At 40.2% G+C, this 16,319-nt stretch overlaps 1 protein-coding gene across 2 annotated transcripts in view; it reads right to left on the bottom strand.

Moving 5' to 3' along the window:
- Positions 1–16,319, bottom strand: part of LOC127577496 (partitioning defective 3 homolog B-like) — a 787,668-nt gene that overhangs the window by 334,091 nt on the left and 437,258 nt on the right. For both annotated transcript variants that reach the window (XM_052028727.1, XM_052028736.1), the window contains exon 17: positions 303–509. In XM_052028727.1, coding sequence (XP_051884687.1) covers positions 303–509 — 207 coding nt within the window. The remainder of the gene's footprint in view (positions 1–302; positions 510–16,319) is intronic.

Below are 16,319 nucleotides of genomic sequence, written 5' to 3'. Positions count from 1 at the left end.
TTTATTGGCACAGCACATCCTTTTCCATATATTAGATTTCTACTTTTCACCCAAAAAAATCATTCCAAATTCAGAACAATCACGTTTGATGTTGAAGTCTAGGAGGTAGTAAAACGGTTTGCTGCTTTACCATCAATTCAGTAACTAATTCTATGAAACTCAGCTGGCATTGTGGACCATGAAGAGGGCAAGAGAAAGGATGCAGGAATAAAGCTCCCCAGATAGTTTTCCCAAGAGGTAAAGCCAACCCCGAATGAAAGGTCAAACTGTCAACAAAAGATTGCGCATTGCAGAGTACTTACCATCATCTGGAATTTCTGGTCCATCATAAGACTTGTCAATTGCAGCCCTGAAGCTCTCGTTGCAGCCTCGGCCACGGACCATGTGAGGTCGGGGTCTGTGGAAGGGGAGTTCATTCTTCCTGACCTCTGCAACGGCTGTCTGCAAACTCTCAAGTGAGCTAGACTTCTTCAAACCTAGCATAGGACCCACATCTTTCCCTATGGAATCTGGTGAGGGAAACAAAAACAACATTGCAAATGTTACAACCTAAAATCGGTAGGGTAGAACCTAGAGCAGGGCTCTCAACAAACGAAGTTGATTTAAAAAGCACAGTACAGCAAACAGGCTTCAGAATGCAATTAAAAAGGGTCATACAATCTGCAGCAAATGGACCTCATGACGGAAACTACAGCAACATCTCACAATGAAAGCAGGATTATTTTTCCTGCAAAATGGAATGAGTTGAAGATAGTTACTGAATGCATATTGATCAATTCACTGACAAAATACTGTAATTGGAAGATAATTACTACAAATCATCAATAGAGCTTCAATCCCTGAACTATACAAAAGAGTGAATTTCAGCTACAATCAGTAGGAAGAACTACTTCCTCCATTCTGACCAGGAATAGAGGAGTCACTCATGGTAGAGCTCCCTAAGGTGTGCTATTTTCTCCCATGAATAAAAAATAGCAGCTTCTATTTGATTTTGTTAACCATTACAAAACTAGTTGCACTTTGAGAGTTGGGATGTTTAAGGGAATTCAGCAGAGAGAGCAGTGACCCAACAACATGTCAGCATGGTTCAGTGTGTGCACTCATACCTCAGAGCAGAAAGTTGCAGGGTTAGGCCCCACTTTAGATGCTTATGCTCAAAAATCAAAGTTGACACTCCAATGCAGTACTGAGGAAGTGTTGCACTATCACACGGACTGCTGGATACTTAACCTCTTGAGCCCATTCCACTGTTCTAATGTCTGATCTGATATCCTAGACTGGACTTTCCTCATGGCCCCTAATTCTTAGGTTGGCAAAAATTTATTAACCTCAGATGTAAAATTATGGAAAAGAGTTTCAAAGTTCTATCACCCTTTGCATGTAGAAGTGTTGCCCAACTTCGCTCCTGAATGGCCTGGGCCCAACTTTTAAGTTTTGTTTTGCAGTCCTCCACCCTCAACATGGCAATAGTTCCGTTATGTACCTCATCAGTTCCCCTTAATATCTTGAAAAAATTAATCAAATCATCCCTTAATCTTTCCAAATATGAAAGAATGCAATTCCAGTTGTGCATCCTCTTCTTGAAATGTAATCTTCTGAATCCAGGTATCATTTTTCTAAATTTCCTTTACAAGGCCAATAAATTGTATTAATTGTGGTGCCCAAAAACAAATGGGTGACACGGTGGCACAGCAGGTAGTGCTGCTACGTCACGGCACCAGTGATCTGGATTCCACCCTGACCTCAGTGCTGTCTGTATGAAGTTCTCCCTGGGTGGTCTAGTTTCTTCTCACATCCCATAGATGTGCTGGCTGGTAGGTTAATTGGCCACTGTAAAATGCCCCTAATGTTGGTGGGAGAACTGGGTTGTAGAAGAGAGAATAGGTTGTAGGGAAATAGCTAGAGGAATGGGAATGATAGGATTTCTCTGAAGGCCAGCACAGACCTGATAGTTCAAATGGCCTTCTTCTATGTTGTGAGAAAATACAATACACAAAGTTTGATACTGCTGGAACACAACCACAGCTTGCTTACCTTCTAGGCTTTTAGATAAAAAGCCAGTATTCTATTAACCTTTTGGATTATATGTTTGTACCTATTTGGGTCACTTTAATGATCAATGTATGTGGAACAATACTGTTTAGGGCTCATTCTTTTTAGTCTTTTACCCTTTACAAATTGCTTTGATCCATCAGATAACGGATAAGAAGTTAAATTGCAGCCCAATCAAGTAGAATTTTAAAGATAACAATCCACCACTTGGAAAAGCAGGGGAGTTCTTCCTATAATCTTCTAGTCAATCTTCGTCCTTCAATCAATTTCACAGCCATAGATGATTATCATATTGTTGACTGCAGGAGCTTGCTGCATCCAAATTGGCTCACTGGGAACCTCTTAAAAAAAGATTACTTTTTATTCTCTGTTGTATTCTACTGGCATAACAGGTAGGGCAGAAATAAAAGTCAGCAAATATGTTAAATATGACAGATTATATCTGCAGGATTTGTTACTAGACTATTGATTCCAATGGTAGGAAGCTTCAATGGACAACCCTAAGCGAAATCAAATGGGTGGCAAATTAAATTATCTAATTATTCTATGTTTTTCTGAGATTAGTCGATCATATGTTTACCCCATTCTACAAATTATTATAATGGTCAGTAACTACCGGATACAGACTGACAGCACCTCAGTTGTTTGCTACAAGCCAGGAATAATGCTCATCACCGTTACAGAAGCCCACACAGACTAATTACATAATGGTTTAGTGTTTCCTATTTTTCTGAATTATTCCTACTCCTTTCTCTCTTTCTTGTCAATACCACTCATTACATAGGGGCAGGGTGCAGAAAAGTCAAGGGCTTGTTTTTCCTTTCCCCCATCAAAAGCACTCCCAACTTGAAAAAAAGGAAGAGTTGGCTGCTTCAGATGGCTTCCTTATGAAATGGGATGGGGAAAAACCACATTGGGATTTGAAAGCAAAGCAATCATTTGTCAGCAAAGGGCTGCAATATTAGCAGCCAGTGGACCATGAAGAGGTTGGAGTCTATAAGTGATAAACTAGGTCAAATCATATTGAATGAGAGTGCTTTACATACAGTACTTAGGCAAAAAAAAAGGCTAGTTCTAAGAGCACGTCAGAACACAAGGTTCGAAGTGGAAAAGGTACAGGTTCTCCCCAAACACCTGTCATATGGACAGCCCATACATATGAATGAGTGTTCGAGCATTTTGGAGACATACAGGAGGTATGGGAATGGATATGCCGCCAGCTGCAGGCAACTGGTGAACAACTGACTGGAGTGTTCAAGGACATCTTCAATCTCTCACTGCTGCAGTCAGAGGTTCCCACCTACATCAAAAGGGCATTAATTGTACCGGTGCCCCAGAAGAGCAGGATGAGCTGCCTCAATGACTATCGCCCAGTAGCACTTGCATCTACTGTGAAGTGCTTTGAGTGGTTGGCCATGGCTAGAATTAACTCCTGCCTGAGCAAGGACCTGGACCTGCTGCTATTTGCCTACCGCCACAACAGGTCTACAGCAGACGCAATCTTACTGGCTCTCTACTCAGCTTTGAAGCATCTAGACAACAGCAAAACAGACAGCAGGCTGCAGTTTATTGATTACAGCTCGGCGTTCAACACCATCATCCCCTCAGCACTAATCAACAAGCTCCAAAACCTGGACCTCTGTACCTCCCTCTGCAACTGGATCCTTGACTTCTTATCAGGAGACCACAGTCAGTGCAGATCAGTAGTAACATCTTCTCCTCGCTGACAATCAACATAGGCGCACCTCAAGGATGCGTGCTTAGCCCACTGCACCACTCTTTCTACACTCATGACTGTGTGGCTAGGCACATATCAAATGCCATCTATAAATAAAAGGGTCAGCTGTGGAAAGGGTGAGCAGCTTCAAGTTCCTGGGTGTCAATATCTCAAAGGATCTATCTTGGGCGCCACACATTGATGCAATCACAAAGAAGGCACGCCAGCAGCTCTACTTCATTAGGAGTTTGAGGAGATTTGGCATGTCACCAAAGACTCTTGCAAATTTCTACACATGTACGGTGGAGAGCATTCTCACTGGTTGCATCACTGCCTTGTATGGAGGCTCTAATGTGCAGGACTGAAAGAGGCTGCAGAGGGCTCCATTATGGGTACAACTCTCCCTGCCATCGAGGACATCTTCAAGAGGCGGTGCCTCAAGAAGGCGGCATCCATCATTAAGGACACTCACCACCCAGGACATGCCCTTTTCATGTTACTACCATTGGGGAGGACGTACAGGAGCCTGAAGACCCACACTCAATGTTTCAGGAACAGCTTCTTCCCCTCTGCCATCAGATTTCTGAATGGTCCATGAACCCATGAACACTCCCTCATTATTCCTCTTTTGCAAGATTTATTTATTTTTGTAACTTATAGTAATTTTTATGTCTTGCACTGTAATGATGCCACAAAACAACAAATTTCATGACATATATCAGTGATAATAAACCTGATTCTGATTCTGCCAGGTGCGAATAGGGTACTTCCACATGGCTTTTCTCCCCACCTCACTCCCCAACACCCACCATCCCAGGGCCACAACAATCAGGACTGGGCTGAGCCAAGCAGAGCTGGGAGCACTGAACAGACTCACTCATTCATTCACTGATTCAATGAGGCCAGTTGGCAGCCATTCTTCCTGTGCCTGTTTGCTCTCCCATCACAGCGGTTTCTGTGATCCTCTCCCACACACAGTTTTCAACTTATGAACAGTTCAGGTTATGAACAGATCTCAGGAATGGAACCCTATTGTTACCTGGAGACTGCCTGTATATACTAGGTTTACAACGGCTAAAGGGATACTGAATGAGGAGTCCATCTGACTCAAACACTTAGGAAGCTTCTAGTTGATTTTATCTTAAGACAAAAGTTGTTGACTTTTTTCCCTTTTTAAATTTCAACACTTCAACTATTTGCTTTTGTTCCCATTTTAGGGTTTCATTTCCTATCCACCCTGAAATTCCAAGCTCCGACACCAACTCAAGATTCAAAGTTCTGGGAGAAGGGTGGAAGGTGAGTCCCAACCTCCTGGCAAAGGTGATTAGTGCAGGAGAACATTGTTGGAACTACTGCAAGATGGAATGTTGACTTCCATTTTTTTTTCATTAACCAGTGAACTTTGAGTTCATCGTGCTTTATATGAAAAAAAATTGAGAGCATATGATTAAGTGAAATAATCAGTGTTAATGAGATAGTGATTTCTCACTCTCCTCCCCCACATCCAACTCATCATCCATTAAGCAACAGTAGTTCATCATACATACTACTCTGATTCCTTGCATTTGATCGAATGAGAAACTTGTAGTGGTCAGTGTTGTTTGCATACTATGGCCACATCACAGAACACCCACAATTGAGTTGCAAATAATTTAAATCTGAAAATGACTAACATCCTTCACAGAGGAATTTCACAATTGAAGACACTTTAAAACTAAAGAAAGGGAAGTGTTGTGCAATTATAACATTCCTGTAGGAATCATAGATAATCAGACTCAATGCACAATTCTATCAAAATGTAACAATGGGATGGTCGCATTTTCCCCTCTTCTCTGTCATACCAAAGAATATCAATAGCCAGGATATTCTGTCCAGTCCTTGTGCAATGGCTTTCTCATTCAAGTTTAAACAATCATTGAAACTTTGTGAATTTAATCTGTAATTTATCACTGACGAATAACAACAGCAAGTATATCAAATGCTGATAATAACTTTTCCAAATAACATAATATAACTTTCCAATAAAGTCTTGTAATATTTCACCATCTCCTTTCTCTAAGGTTCATTTAATATAATCGAAGTTTCACACAGAAATTGAGAAGATGGAGATAAAAATGTCATTCGAATAAATGCCAATTACTTTCTTTTACAGTCATCCCCAAGCAGTTAATACTCTCTTATCTAAATCGACATTCCCTCATGCACAATGCTCTGATATTCATACACACAGGAAAAACTGCAAGTTATTTTACCTTTCTCTGAAACTTTCTGATTGATTCACTTAGCTGGTTTATTTTTACAAAATTCTTGGATACAGCGTATGGCTGAGTAGAAGGGGCAGATGAAAAGGAGCAGGAATATGAGGAACATGGAGCAAGTGAAGTGGGAAAAACATAAGGCACACATAAAGAGAGACAATAGGACAAGAAAGAGAGGTGAGGGAGAAGGGCATGTAATGGGGACAGTGGCAAGGTAGGCGTGCAAGAGAAGTATATGTGAGCATGAGAAATGCGGAAGAGGAGGGGAGATCTATAAAAATATAGACACCCCAAAGCTTCATCTAAGTTTGCTTTGCAGCCAATATTCACTTATGCAATTGCTTGAAGGTTCAAATGTAATAAATTTATTAGGAACTAATGCATCTGCTATGAATTAGGTGGAAAAACGATCAGTTCGATGGTGATGACAAGAAAGCACTGTTGCTTTTTCTTTTATCTCAGGCCACAGCAGTGATGGTAATGAATCAAGTGTAGAAACTGTTGTCTTGGATAATGCACCACTGTAAAGTAAAGGAACTTCAAATGAAAGATACATTTATCTTCAAGGATCATGATTTTGGTCATCACTGGGTCAAAATTTTGTAACCCTTCTAATCTAAAAGCACAACTCCTTCACGTGGAACTAAAGTGGTTCAAGATGGTGGCTCACTATCATCACTTCTCAAGGGCAATTAGAGATGGGCAATAAAAGAAGGGCACACCTGCTTTTTTATATTACCTGTTGGAAACTTGGGGTATTCTAAGGCACCCTGCAGGCAATTACATACTGTTGAAGTGCAGTCATTGCTATAATGCAGGAAACATTGATGCAGGAGATATGGCACTTGCATATCGGAGAACATATATAAAAAAGCCAATCAATGAAATAAGCTTCTTACTGCAGAGCCAAATTTGGGCCAAACTCACATTCCTCTCCTATTTAATTCTTCTTTCATTGGCAAACAGAGAATTTATGGAATATATGAGTACCACTATTAGTGCAAAGGATGAACTGAGGTTTGACACCGAGGCACTGAGGGATGAATTCTCTGGGCCATTAAATAGGATGGACCACCCACAGGAATGGAGAGAAAAATAAATCCAACAATGAATGTGAAAAACTCTCAAGTGGTTATGGAGTTTAAGCAAAACTGGTACCTGCTTAAGCTATGGACTATACTGCTGGTAATTTCAGGGGAAGAGGGTGGAATAGGGAATTAAGCCCTCAGCGAGGGACAATGAAAAAGCAGAACAAGTCAGATGATTTACATTCCAGCCACAGAATGAAACCCAAAATCATGTCTTATTTAGCACCAACATTTCTTGGAACCATATCTCTCTTTGAGCTGGGACTGAACTTGGCGACATTTCAAAACCCAATGAAAATAAAATCTGAACAACAATAACTCAGAACATATGTTGGCGTGGAACAGATGTCTGCCTTAACAAGTTCCACAGTCGCTTCATGTACCACAAAACCTACGAGGAATGCTAGCAGGCACAGATGTTTGAAGGTTTAGATTGCTTTTGTTATTCTCATCACAGCACTTGCTTTAAGTTAATTGCAAAACTGTTTGTGATTGCACGTGCGCCAGTGATTGTGGTGCAGTGCACAATGTTGTGAAATAATAGTGACCTCTGGGCTGGTGCCTCAATTCCTCACAGCTGAGTTTCCAAGCCCACAAAAGGGGGTTTGGTCAAGGCTGCAGTGCAAAAGCAGGAAAGAATATAACAGCAGCTCCTTCTCTACAGTGTGCACCATGGCTCAGAAGGCAACAGCCTCACTTCAGAGTCAGAAGATCTCAGTCCAGAAATCTGAACACTATGTTTAGGCTGCCACTGAGCGATTGCTGTACTCTTGGAGCCCTGCCTTTGAAATAAGACCATGAATCAATTGTACATAGCAGGAGATAATCCTTAAACACCTATCCATTATTAATCCCTTGACCAACACCCAAAATTAAATTATCAGTTTAATGTCACTTAGATGTCTGTGACACTTTGTTCTGATCCATCTGTCTTTCCTAGATTATGACAATAACCTCACTGGTCCCGAAAATGCTTTATAAATGCAAGGTTTCCTTTCTTACTTTTTACAAGGATGCAGTTCACTGGTGTGCCCTGGTCACTTTCCAAAGGTCATTTTCCAAAGGTCATTATTCATTTGTGTAATTCTAGATGATTACTGCTCAAGTTCAAATGATCTTAGGACCGGAGTGTGGCGGTGGGGGTTTGCAGATTGATTGTGGGGGTGGAGGGTGGGGGGTGTGGGGGAGGGGGGTGTGTGGGGAAGTGGTGTCTTGTCACTTTGCTGACCAGCATGGTGTGAGGAAGGCATAGTGGATCAGCAACTCTTTTCCTGCCTGTGAAATCACACAAACATAACATTGTGTTTTCTAGTGCCAAAGAGAAAAGAAGCTATGACATTTATTGAGCCTTCCACTAGTTTGCCAAAATACAAACAAACTCTGAAAATCCAGATTTACTATCCAAAAGCATAATTTATTTAAGGGAGGGCTTTCACCATCAGGAAATTATTTAAAAATCAAACAGCTTATTAATAATTAATAAGATCTACATCCCTTTGTTTTGTTCCATTCAATTATGAATAATTTCTGCAAAGGCAATAATGCAGATGATATCAGGGCACTGGCTTGAAGGGCTCACTGAGTCTATTGGTGTAAAGGAACTGGATTATCATCAGCCGGGGAGTCATTACCTCAGCATTGATGATGTGTGTTAATTCATCTTCCTTACAATTTAGACTCAATAGCCCAGAAAATGTCATCAACCCTTGCTCTTTAAATAACAATGAACCAAAATGGACTAAACAAAAGGATGCTAGAGATGATTATAATTTGTGCTAAATATTTGAGTTTTCAAAAGAATTTTTATGACAAGGATTCTTTTTTCATTCCCAACTCCTCTTCAATGGCTTTCTCATCATTGCCATAGATGTTTTTTTTAAGATAACCTAAGTAGCAAATATATTCATGCCTACTATTAAATAAATTAATGAATGAGCTGGTCTAGTTTAATTCTTCAGCCTCCTGATATTGATTTTATATCACCCTACAGCTGGCAGCTCCAGTTGTATCTCGTCCTGGAGGATGCAACACACAATCCTCCCTCCAACTGCCCTTCCCCATCTTCCCACCATATACCAATCAATACTCCAATGTCATTCATTGTCACAACCTTTGCACACCAAATAGAAAGTAAATTTTCTGCTCTTTATCCCTCAGTTATTATTAACCAGACAGGCTTTTTCACCCAGGTCCAATATTTTCATAACAAAATTGAAGCTTTCAAAGAAAATGCTGAAAAGAAAAAAATTCTTCATAAATCAAGACCATTGTAGATGTCAGCCATAGCTCAGTGCGTAACATGCCCAACTCTCAAAGTCATTGTGCATTCATTCACCAATCCAGAAGCTTGTGCAGCAAATTTAGGCTGACACGTCCAGTACATTTCATTAGGGAGTGCTGGTTTATCAGAATATTGTCTTTCAGATGTGAGGTTACAAGGTCCCTTCTGTCCTTTCATGCTGACACAAAAGATCCCATTACAATTGAAAGAAGAGAATAGGGATTCTCCAGAGTAACATGGTACCTATTTATCCCTCAACTAACATCAAAACGCAGTTAACAGAGCCTCGCCCTGAGAAAATAGACTATTTTGTTGTGTGGCTACACTTATTTTCTAAACATGTTCATTTAAAGGAGGTGGTCATCATTAGAAAAGGCAGCAATTTTTGACCAACCCTAATCACCTTTGAGACGTGGTGACCCATGTATTGAAAAGCTGCAGTTCACATGGGAGGGTACTTCCATAGTGCTGTTAAGTAGGAAGTCCTCAGATCCTTCTGTGCATCCACTAGACATATCAGCAATATGGTAGAATGTTCTCCCCTCCCCCCCCCCAACACTTGAACAAAGTTCCAGTCACTAGTTTAAGCATCAAATTCTTCCAGTACTGAAACAACATAGCTAAAGTATGCAACATCTACAAAACTTATTTTAGCATCTTACCGAAACCTTCTTTGTACCAGCGATGGTAAAGGAACAGTGATACACTTCCAAGTCAGGATGTATGTGACCTGGTTGGGGCAGTGGGGTGGGGGGTGGTATTTGTGGTGTTCTTCCCTTCAGCCTCTATCCTGGTCCTTCCATTTGGTAGATATCACAGGTTTGGGAAATGCTATTGGAGAACATTTGGTAAGAAGCTGCAATCAAATGTGGATGACACACTCTTCAGTCATATTGTGCAAGAGTTCAAAGAATGTTTAAGCTGGTTGATTGGACATCATTCACTGTTGCTCTACCTGGTGTGGCATGGAGAACATTCTATCACAGTCCTGAAGAGTTATCTGAATAAAGAAGAGGCTTGAGGATTTTGGAGGCAAGACAGTCCATGCAGAATACCCAGCTTCTGTACCTCATCTGATTAACTTTCAACAGTGGCCCCCAGGTGGGGGAATTTGATGACAGCAATGATATCTATGTGAAAAGGATGCACTTAGTTGCATGGTGATTGGAGTCAGTCATTGCCTGGTATTTTACAATACCAAATTAATTCTCACTTCTCTGCCCCAGTCTGGATATCATCCAGCTCTTACTGTGTGAGGGCATTTAACACCCTGTAACCAAGAAAATAAAGGTACAATATAATGCAAGTTCCTTCCTTTTCTTCATTCACTAAAACTTAGGTCGAAACATTGTACATTATAAAGAATAACAAAGTGGAAATAAGTAGGAAGCACCACATCCAATCTTTCTTGAGAGTTACTGATGTGCCTTCCTAGCCCTGGAGTTAGCAAGAAAATGCATGGATGATCATGTTACTGGAAATGCCTTTCCTAAGTAAATCAATAAGGCATCACAGGGTTGCTCCAGAGTCAAATGAAATTCAAGAAAATGAGCTTCCTTTAAGGGGGCTTTACTGAAAGGAGCCAAACTCATAAAACTGAATAAACTTGTAAACTTTAGTAATAATATTGTTGCTGGTATCCACTGCACACCACACTTCCCGCAGTGTCCAGCAGTCTTGGTACCAGTGGACAACACATGCTTCTTCTCCAGGACCACCCAGCACGGAATAGACTATGAAAAATAAGCAAATGGCTAGAATGACCGTCCTCAACTCTTCCAACCTGCATCTGTGAATGGTGACCTCTGCCTGGCCTAGAAATAAAAATGTTACTGGCAATAAGGCTGACTAATTCTGAGCTTCTAAATAATGCAGCAATGAACTTTCATTGTAGTGGGAAGCTATTCGGGTCAGCTTAGAGCCACCTCACCAAATGCCATTAACGAATATGAATTATTTTGCTGTCAGTTGTTTCAATGGGAGCAGGAGTTGCAGTCTCTCCCTGTTTATGAAGCTGGCATTTTTAATGTGCTATTTAAGAACTGCAACATTCTCCTGAATGTGGTTGCGACTGCTAAAATGAAGAAACACAAAGACATGCTGCTATTTTCTTTTTGAAATGGTAGATCTTCCCACTTGACCGCTTCACGCAGCTCATTATTTTAACAAGTGCCTTGGAAAATAAATACAATAAGGGGTCAAGGAAGGTCGAGCAGTTATATAATTGTACCCTACTGCTGATTCTTTTTCAGTGTGCAGTTGCAGAGATGTGTCAAAGTTGAGAAGGAGAAAAAAAATATTCTTTTCATCAGAAGTTTACAATCACAGACAAAGACAACCTGCAGAGGCAGAGGTCACACTGCCAAGTTGTACTAGTTTGGCTTGTTGCAATTACATCAAACTTAGCATTAGATAATCTTAAGTCAAGATTCAATGTGCAGGAAAACATAACACCTTGCAAAGAGGATGTAATGTAGAGGTTTTAGAATTTATGATCTATTTTATCATTAAAATGTGCATTGCAACATCAAGCTTGGAACACACACAAACCAGTAACTAAAGGGTTTCTGATTAAAATCTGATATTCTCTTATCCTTACATAGTTCCAGTAATGTAATATTGGATATGTTCATATAATATACAAAGTAGCTTCCAACAAAATATGAATCCCATACCAACTCGTGCAAAAGAAGTATTCAGCACTTCTGTCCCTTTCCACCTCCGAAATGTCATCCATCCCTACAACCCTTCAAGATCTCTACATTCCTCCAATTCTGGCATTTTGCACATCCGTAATTTTCATTAGTCCACAATTGGCTGCTATGGTTTCAGTTGCCTGAGCCCTTAAGCTCTGGAATTCCTTCCTAAATTTCTCAGCCTCTTGGCACTCCTTTAAGATATTATTTAAAAATCTACCTCTGTCCTTGGGCAGTCTGGTGTCAAATTTTCCCAAAGAGTTTATCTGCCTTAAAGAAGCATTATAAATGTAAGTTACTGGTGTTTTATTAAAAAATAAATGACTTTTATTAACTGTTCGTCCTGTAAAAAAGACAATTTGTATAATGCTTTATTGTATCACTCTGAGTATCTCACAGGACTTCATTTATATTTATATGATGCATTTAGCATAGTCAGATGTTCCAGTGCACTACATCCAATGAATTACTTTTGAGGTTTGTTTCACTTGTTATGCAGATAAATACAGTGGCAATTTTGCAGAACCCAAAAATCTCACAAGCAGCAGTATGATAAATGGCTGGTTAATGTCCTGTCTCATGGTGCTCAGGACATAAGGATAATTCCCCACTCTTTTTCACATCCACCTAAACTATATGGATGGGCTTCCTTAGCATCTGAAAGACGATGCCTGACACAACGCAGCACTGTCAATTGAACTAAAATGCCAGCTGGATTGCATGCCGTTGATGCAAAAACAGAACTGACCATACAACTTCTGATTCAAGAGGTAGTCTGAACAGAAAAGCATACAATTCCAAAGACTGGAATTATATCTACATTGCTCTACCTTGGGTAGATAAGCAGTGTTAACCTTATCCGGCTAAGTAAATAGGACATCCATTGCAGAGCAAGTAATCCTTCATCTGTTGAACCCTCACCCCACTGAATGATGAGAAAATACACAGGCACAAAGGCTGAGACTATTGCTTTGCTGAATAAACAATTTTAATCATTCATTTATACAATGAGGCAACCTTATTCTGTTAAATTAGAGCAACAATTTCGTTTATACATTGCTTAAAACATAAGAAAAGATACCTAGTTGCTTTCCAGAAGGAAATAAAATATGTGTTGAACAGGTGACAAAAACTTCAAAGTGCAATGTTTATAAGATGGCCTTTGAGGAGAAGAAGTGGGAATAGAACGAGGTTGAGGGAGAGAAATCTCAAACAGGATCTAGATCTATTTACTCACTGGGTGTGCAGGGCAATGGGAATGACAGATGCACTCGAGAGGAGAAATGGTGGAACAATTGTACCGGAGGGGCAAGGTCATGGAGCAATTGAGCACAAGGTTGAGAATTTTAAAGTCAAGGCTCCATTGCATGGAAGACAATGTGAAGAGGACAATGTAAATTAGGCAGCAGATACTTGGACGATTTTACAGAGGGTCTAAAGTGAGTGAATCATTAAAAGAGCTTTGAAATAGGTAAGTCTGAAGGTAACAAAAACACAGATGGGAATCTCAGCAGCTTGACATGCTGAAGTGGGGGCAAAGATGGAGGTCCCTGTGATGTGGAAAAATTAAGATTGCCACAGCTATTTAGCAAGTGAACCATACTCCATTAAATGAACAGCAATTCCATAGTTGCCTCTAACCAGATGAATAAAGAAAGTGTGCATAGCTGCACCTTAAAGAGAAAGCACCCCAATAAAACAGATAACCATGCTGACAGAATAAGAAATATTTGTCCTGATGTTTCCTCAGGAACTTACAACTACGCCATGCATGTCTACTTGAAAAACTGAAAATAGCCTTCACCTTTGATATTCTTGTCTTGTGGTAGGTTTTCTTTAAATATTTCAAATTCACATCTTTACCAGTGAAAAAGTGCACCTTTACTTAAAGGCAAAACTTCCAAGATTGCTCTCCATATGACACCACTGTTGTAAGGTGCAAAAATTTGATGCACATTGAACCCACAGACCGAGTGTAAATAAGAGCCCACTGCTGTGTTCAACACTGACAGGAAGAAAAGGGAGAAGGCAACCATCTAGTTCTCAATAATTTGACATTTATGTTCCGAAGCACTCATTATTTTGGGTTTAAACAAAGGGTCCCTGGCTCACATGATTAAATTTATTCCTTCACAACAATAATCATTTATTATGATCTGATTTAATCACAGGACTGGCACAGAGCTCCAATTTGATTGGCTTGCAAGGGTCTATTTATTTTTTTGGTCCAGTCAACATCAAGAAAATTGAATACAGAGCTCAGAGCCCAAAGCATCAACTCGATTTTACAACAGAGATTAAAAAAACCCCAGGCAATTTTATTATGTCAATAAAATACAAGAAAATGAATAATTAGCAATAATGTAGCTGGCTTATATTGCAATGTTGACTCTGACAACTATATTACTTGAGCCTTTAATATTGAAACTACACCATGAATACACCAAGGGATATTCCATCTCCACAGTAGCAAGTAGGATTTTTTATGTTTTTAAAGTGAACTTTACAGACTCATTCTGCTTTATTTAAGAAAGCTACAAACAAATTGGGCTGAAAATAGGAGGCTTTGTCATCAGAATTTATTAAACTAAAATAAAAGCCCCTTCACTTTTTAAAGTGAGTAATTTCTATCAGTAAAATATATTGCTGATTTTTATAAAATTCAGAATCAGAATCAGGTTTATTATCACTGGCATATGTCGTGAAATTTGTTGCTTTGTGGCAGCAGTAGAGTGCAAGACATAAAAATTATTACAAATTACAAAATAAATAAATAGTGCAAAAGAGGACTAACTAGTTAGTGTTCATGGGTTCATGGACCAGTCAGAAATCTGATGGCAGAGGGGAAAAAGCTGTTCCTGAAATGTTGAATGTAGGTCTTCAGGCTCCTGTACCTCCTCCCTGATGGTAGTAACGAGAAGAGGGCATGTCCTGGATGGTGAGGGTCCTTAATAATAGATGCCACTTTCTTGAGGCACTGCCTGTTGAAGATGTCCTTGATGGACGAGAGGGTTGTGCCAGTGATGGAGCTGGCTCCATTATCTCCATTATGATGGCACTAGCAGACTCAAGACCCACAGTGAGCCAAGAAGGGGTCTACTGAAACTGGAAATCTCCCACGATTCTTCAACATTAGTAACATCGGCTCATGATTCAATAGTTATTTGCACCATGAACAGGGCAGAGTTGAGAAGTTGAATTCTGGACACAACACATGCCAGGAATAGCTCTGTTAAGTGGCATCAACAAAGGACTTGGCACTGTTTGCCTTCATCCACTTGAGAGGATAGCCAGTTAGCATCAGCAACCCATCCAAATTTAAAGGGGGTGGGGGTAGGGAATGGTGCAAAGGGTGGCCAAGCAGGGTGAGAACAAATGGTGCAGGAGGTAAGATTTTGGAATACATCCAGCTGCAGACACAATGCACTATTTGCATTGGGCAAGTGACACTCTTGTCATGTGGTCCACCATAGGGATGGTATGCAGACAAACATTGTTAACTGTATTAAAAGAGTGATTTTAAATATACTGCCTCTCCTGACCACCTCAACTACCTCCCTGTGGCTCCATTTTCTTTTAGTTATCTGAGTAAAGAGGTTTTGCCCAGATTCACAAATAAAATGCCACGTTCTGGGCAGAGTGAGGCATGCAACAGCTCAAAAATGCTGTAATGGCCATACTGTTGTGATTGGACTCGGTGACTGGAAGCAAGCTGCTTCACCAGAAGGATATCCAGCTGAGATTGTTTGGACTTGGAAGAGGGTGAAGGGGGGCTTCATAACAACATGTAAAACAACATCTTACTCAGAACCTGGGACAGGAAGACAGATTTTGAATTACATGAACAGTAATCAAAATCAGAACTGTGAGGTTGAAAGTAAGTAATAAATTTTAAATGTGAAAATATTCTGATACAAATTGTGTTCCCTGACACTGATGTGGAAGTCTAATCCACCAGATCCATAATTTAACTAACAAAACCACCACGGGAGGACAGGTGAGGAAAGATTTGCTGTTAAACAAGCAAGCTGTTATCATTTGGACTGTATTGGTTCATTGGTTGGAATCTACTGCAGTTTAAACTGCTACATTGGATTTGTACAGCTCAGACCTTCTGCAGCGTAGAATGGAACCTGACCATAGAGCAGTTGAGTTCTTTTTCAGAGGTTCTCCAAATCATCCACCAGGCTTCCACCTGCCACACTTCTTGTCAAATGGACATGGGAA

This window comes from Pristis pectinata, chromosome 1 (assembly GCF_009764475.1).
Source record: "Pristis pectinata isolate sPriPec2 chromosome 1, sPriPec2.1.pri, whole genome shotgun sequence".
Taxonomy (NCBI): Eukaryota; Metazoa; Chordata; class Chondrichthyes; order Rhinopristiformes; family Pristidae; genus Pristis; species Pristis pectinata.
The sequence above is the reverse complement of the archived record's forward strand: the minus strand, read 5'-3'. Positions and strand labels throughout refer to the sequence as shown.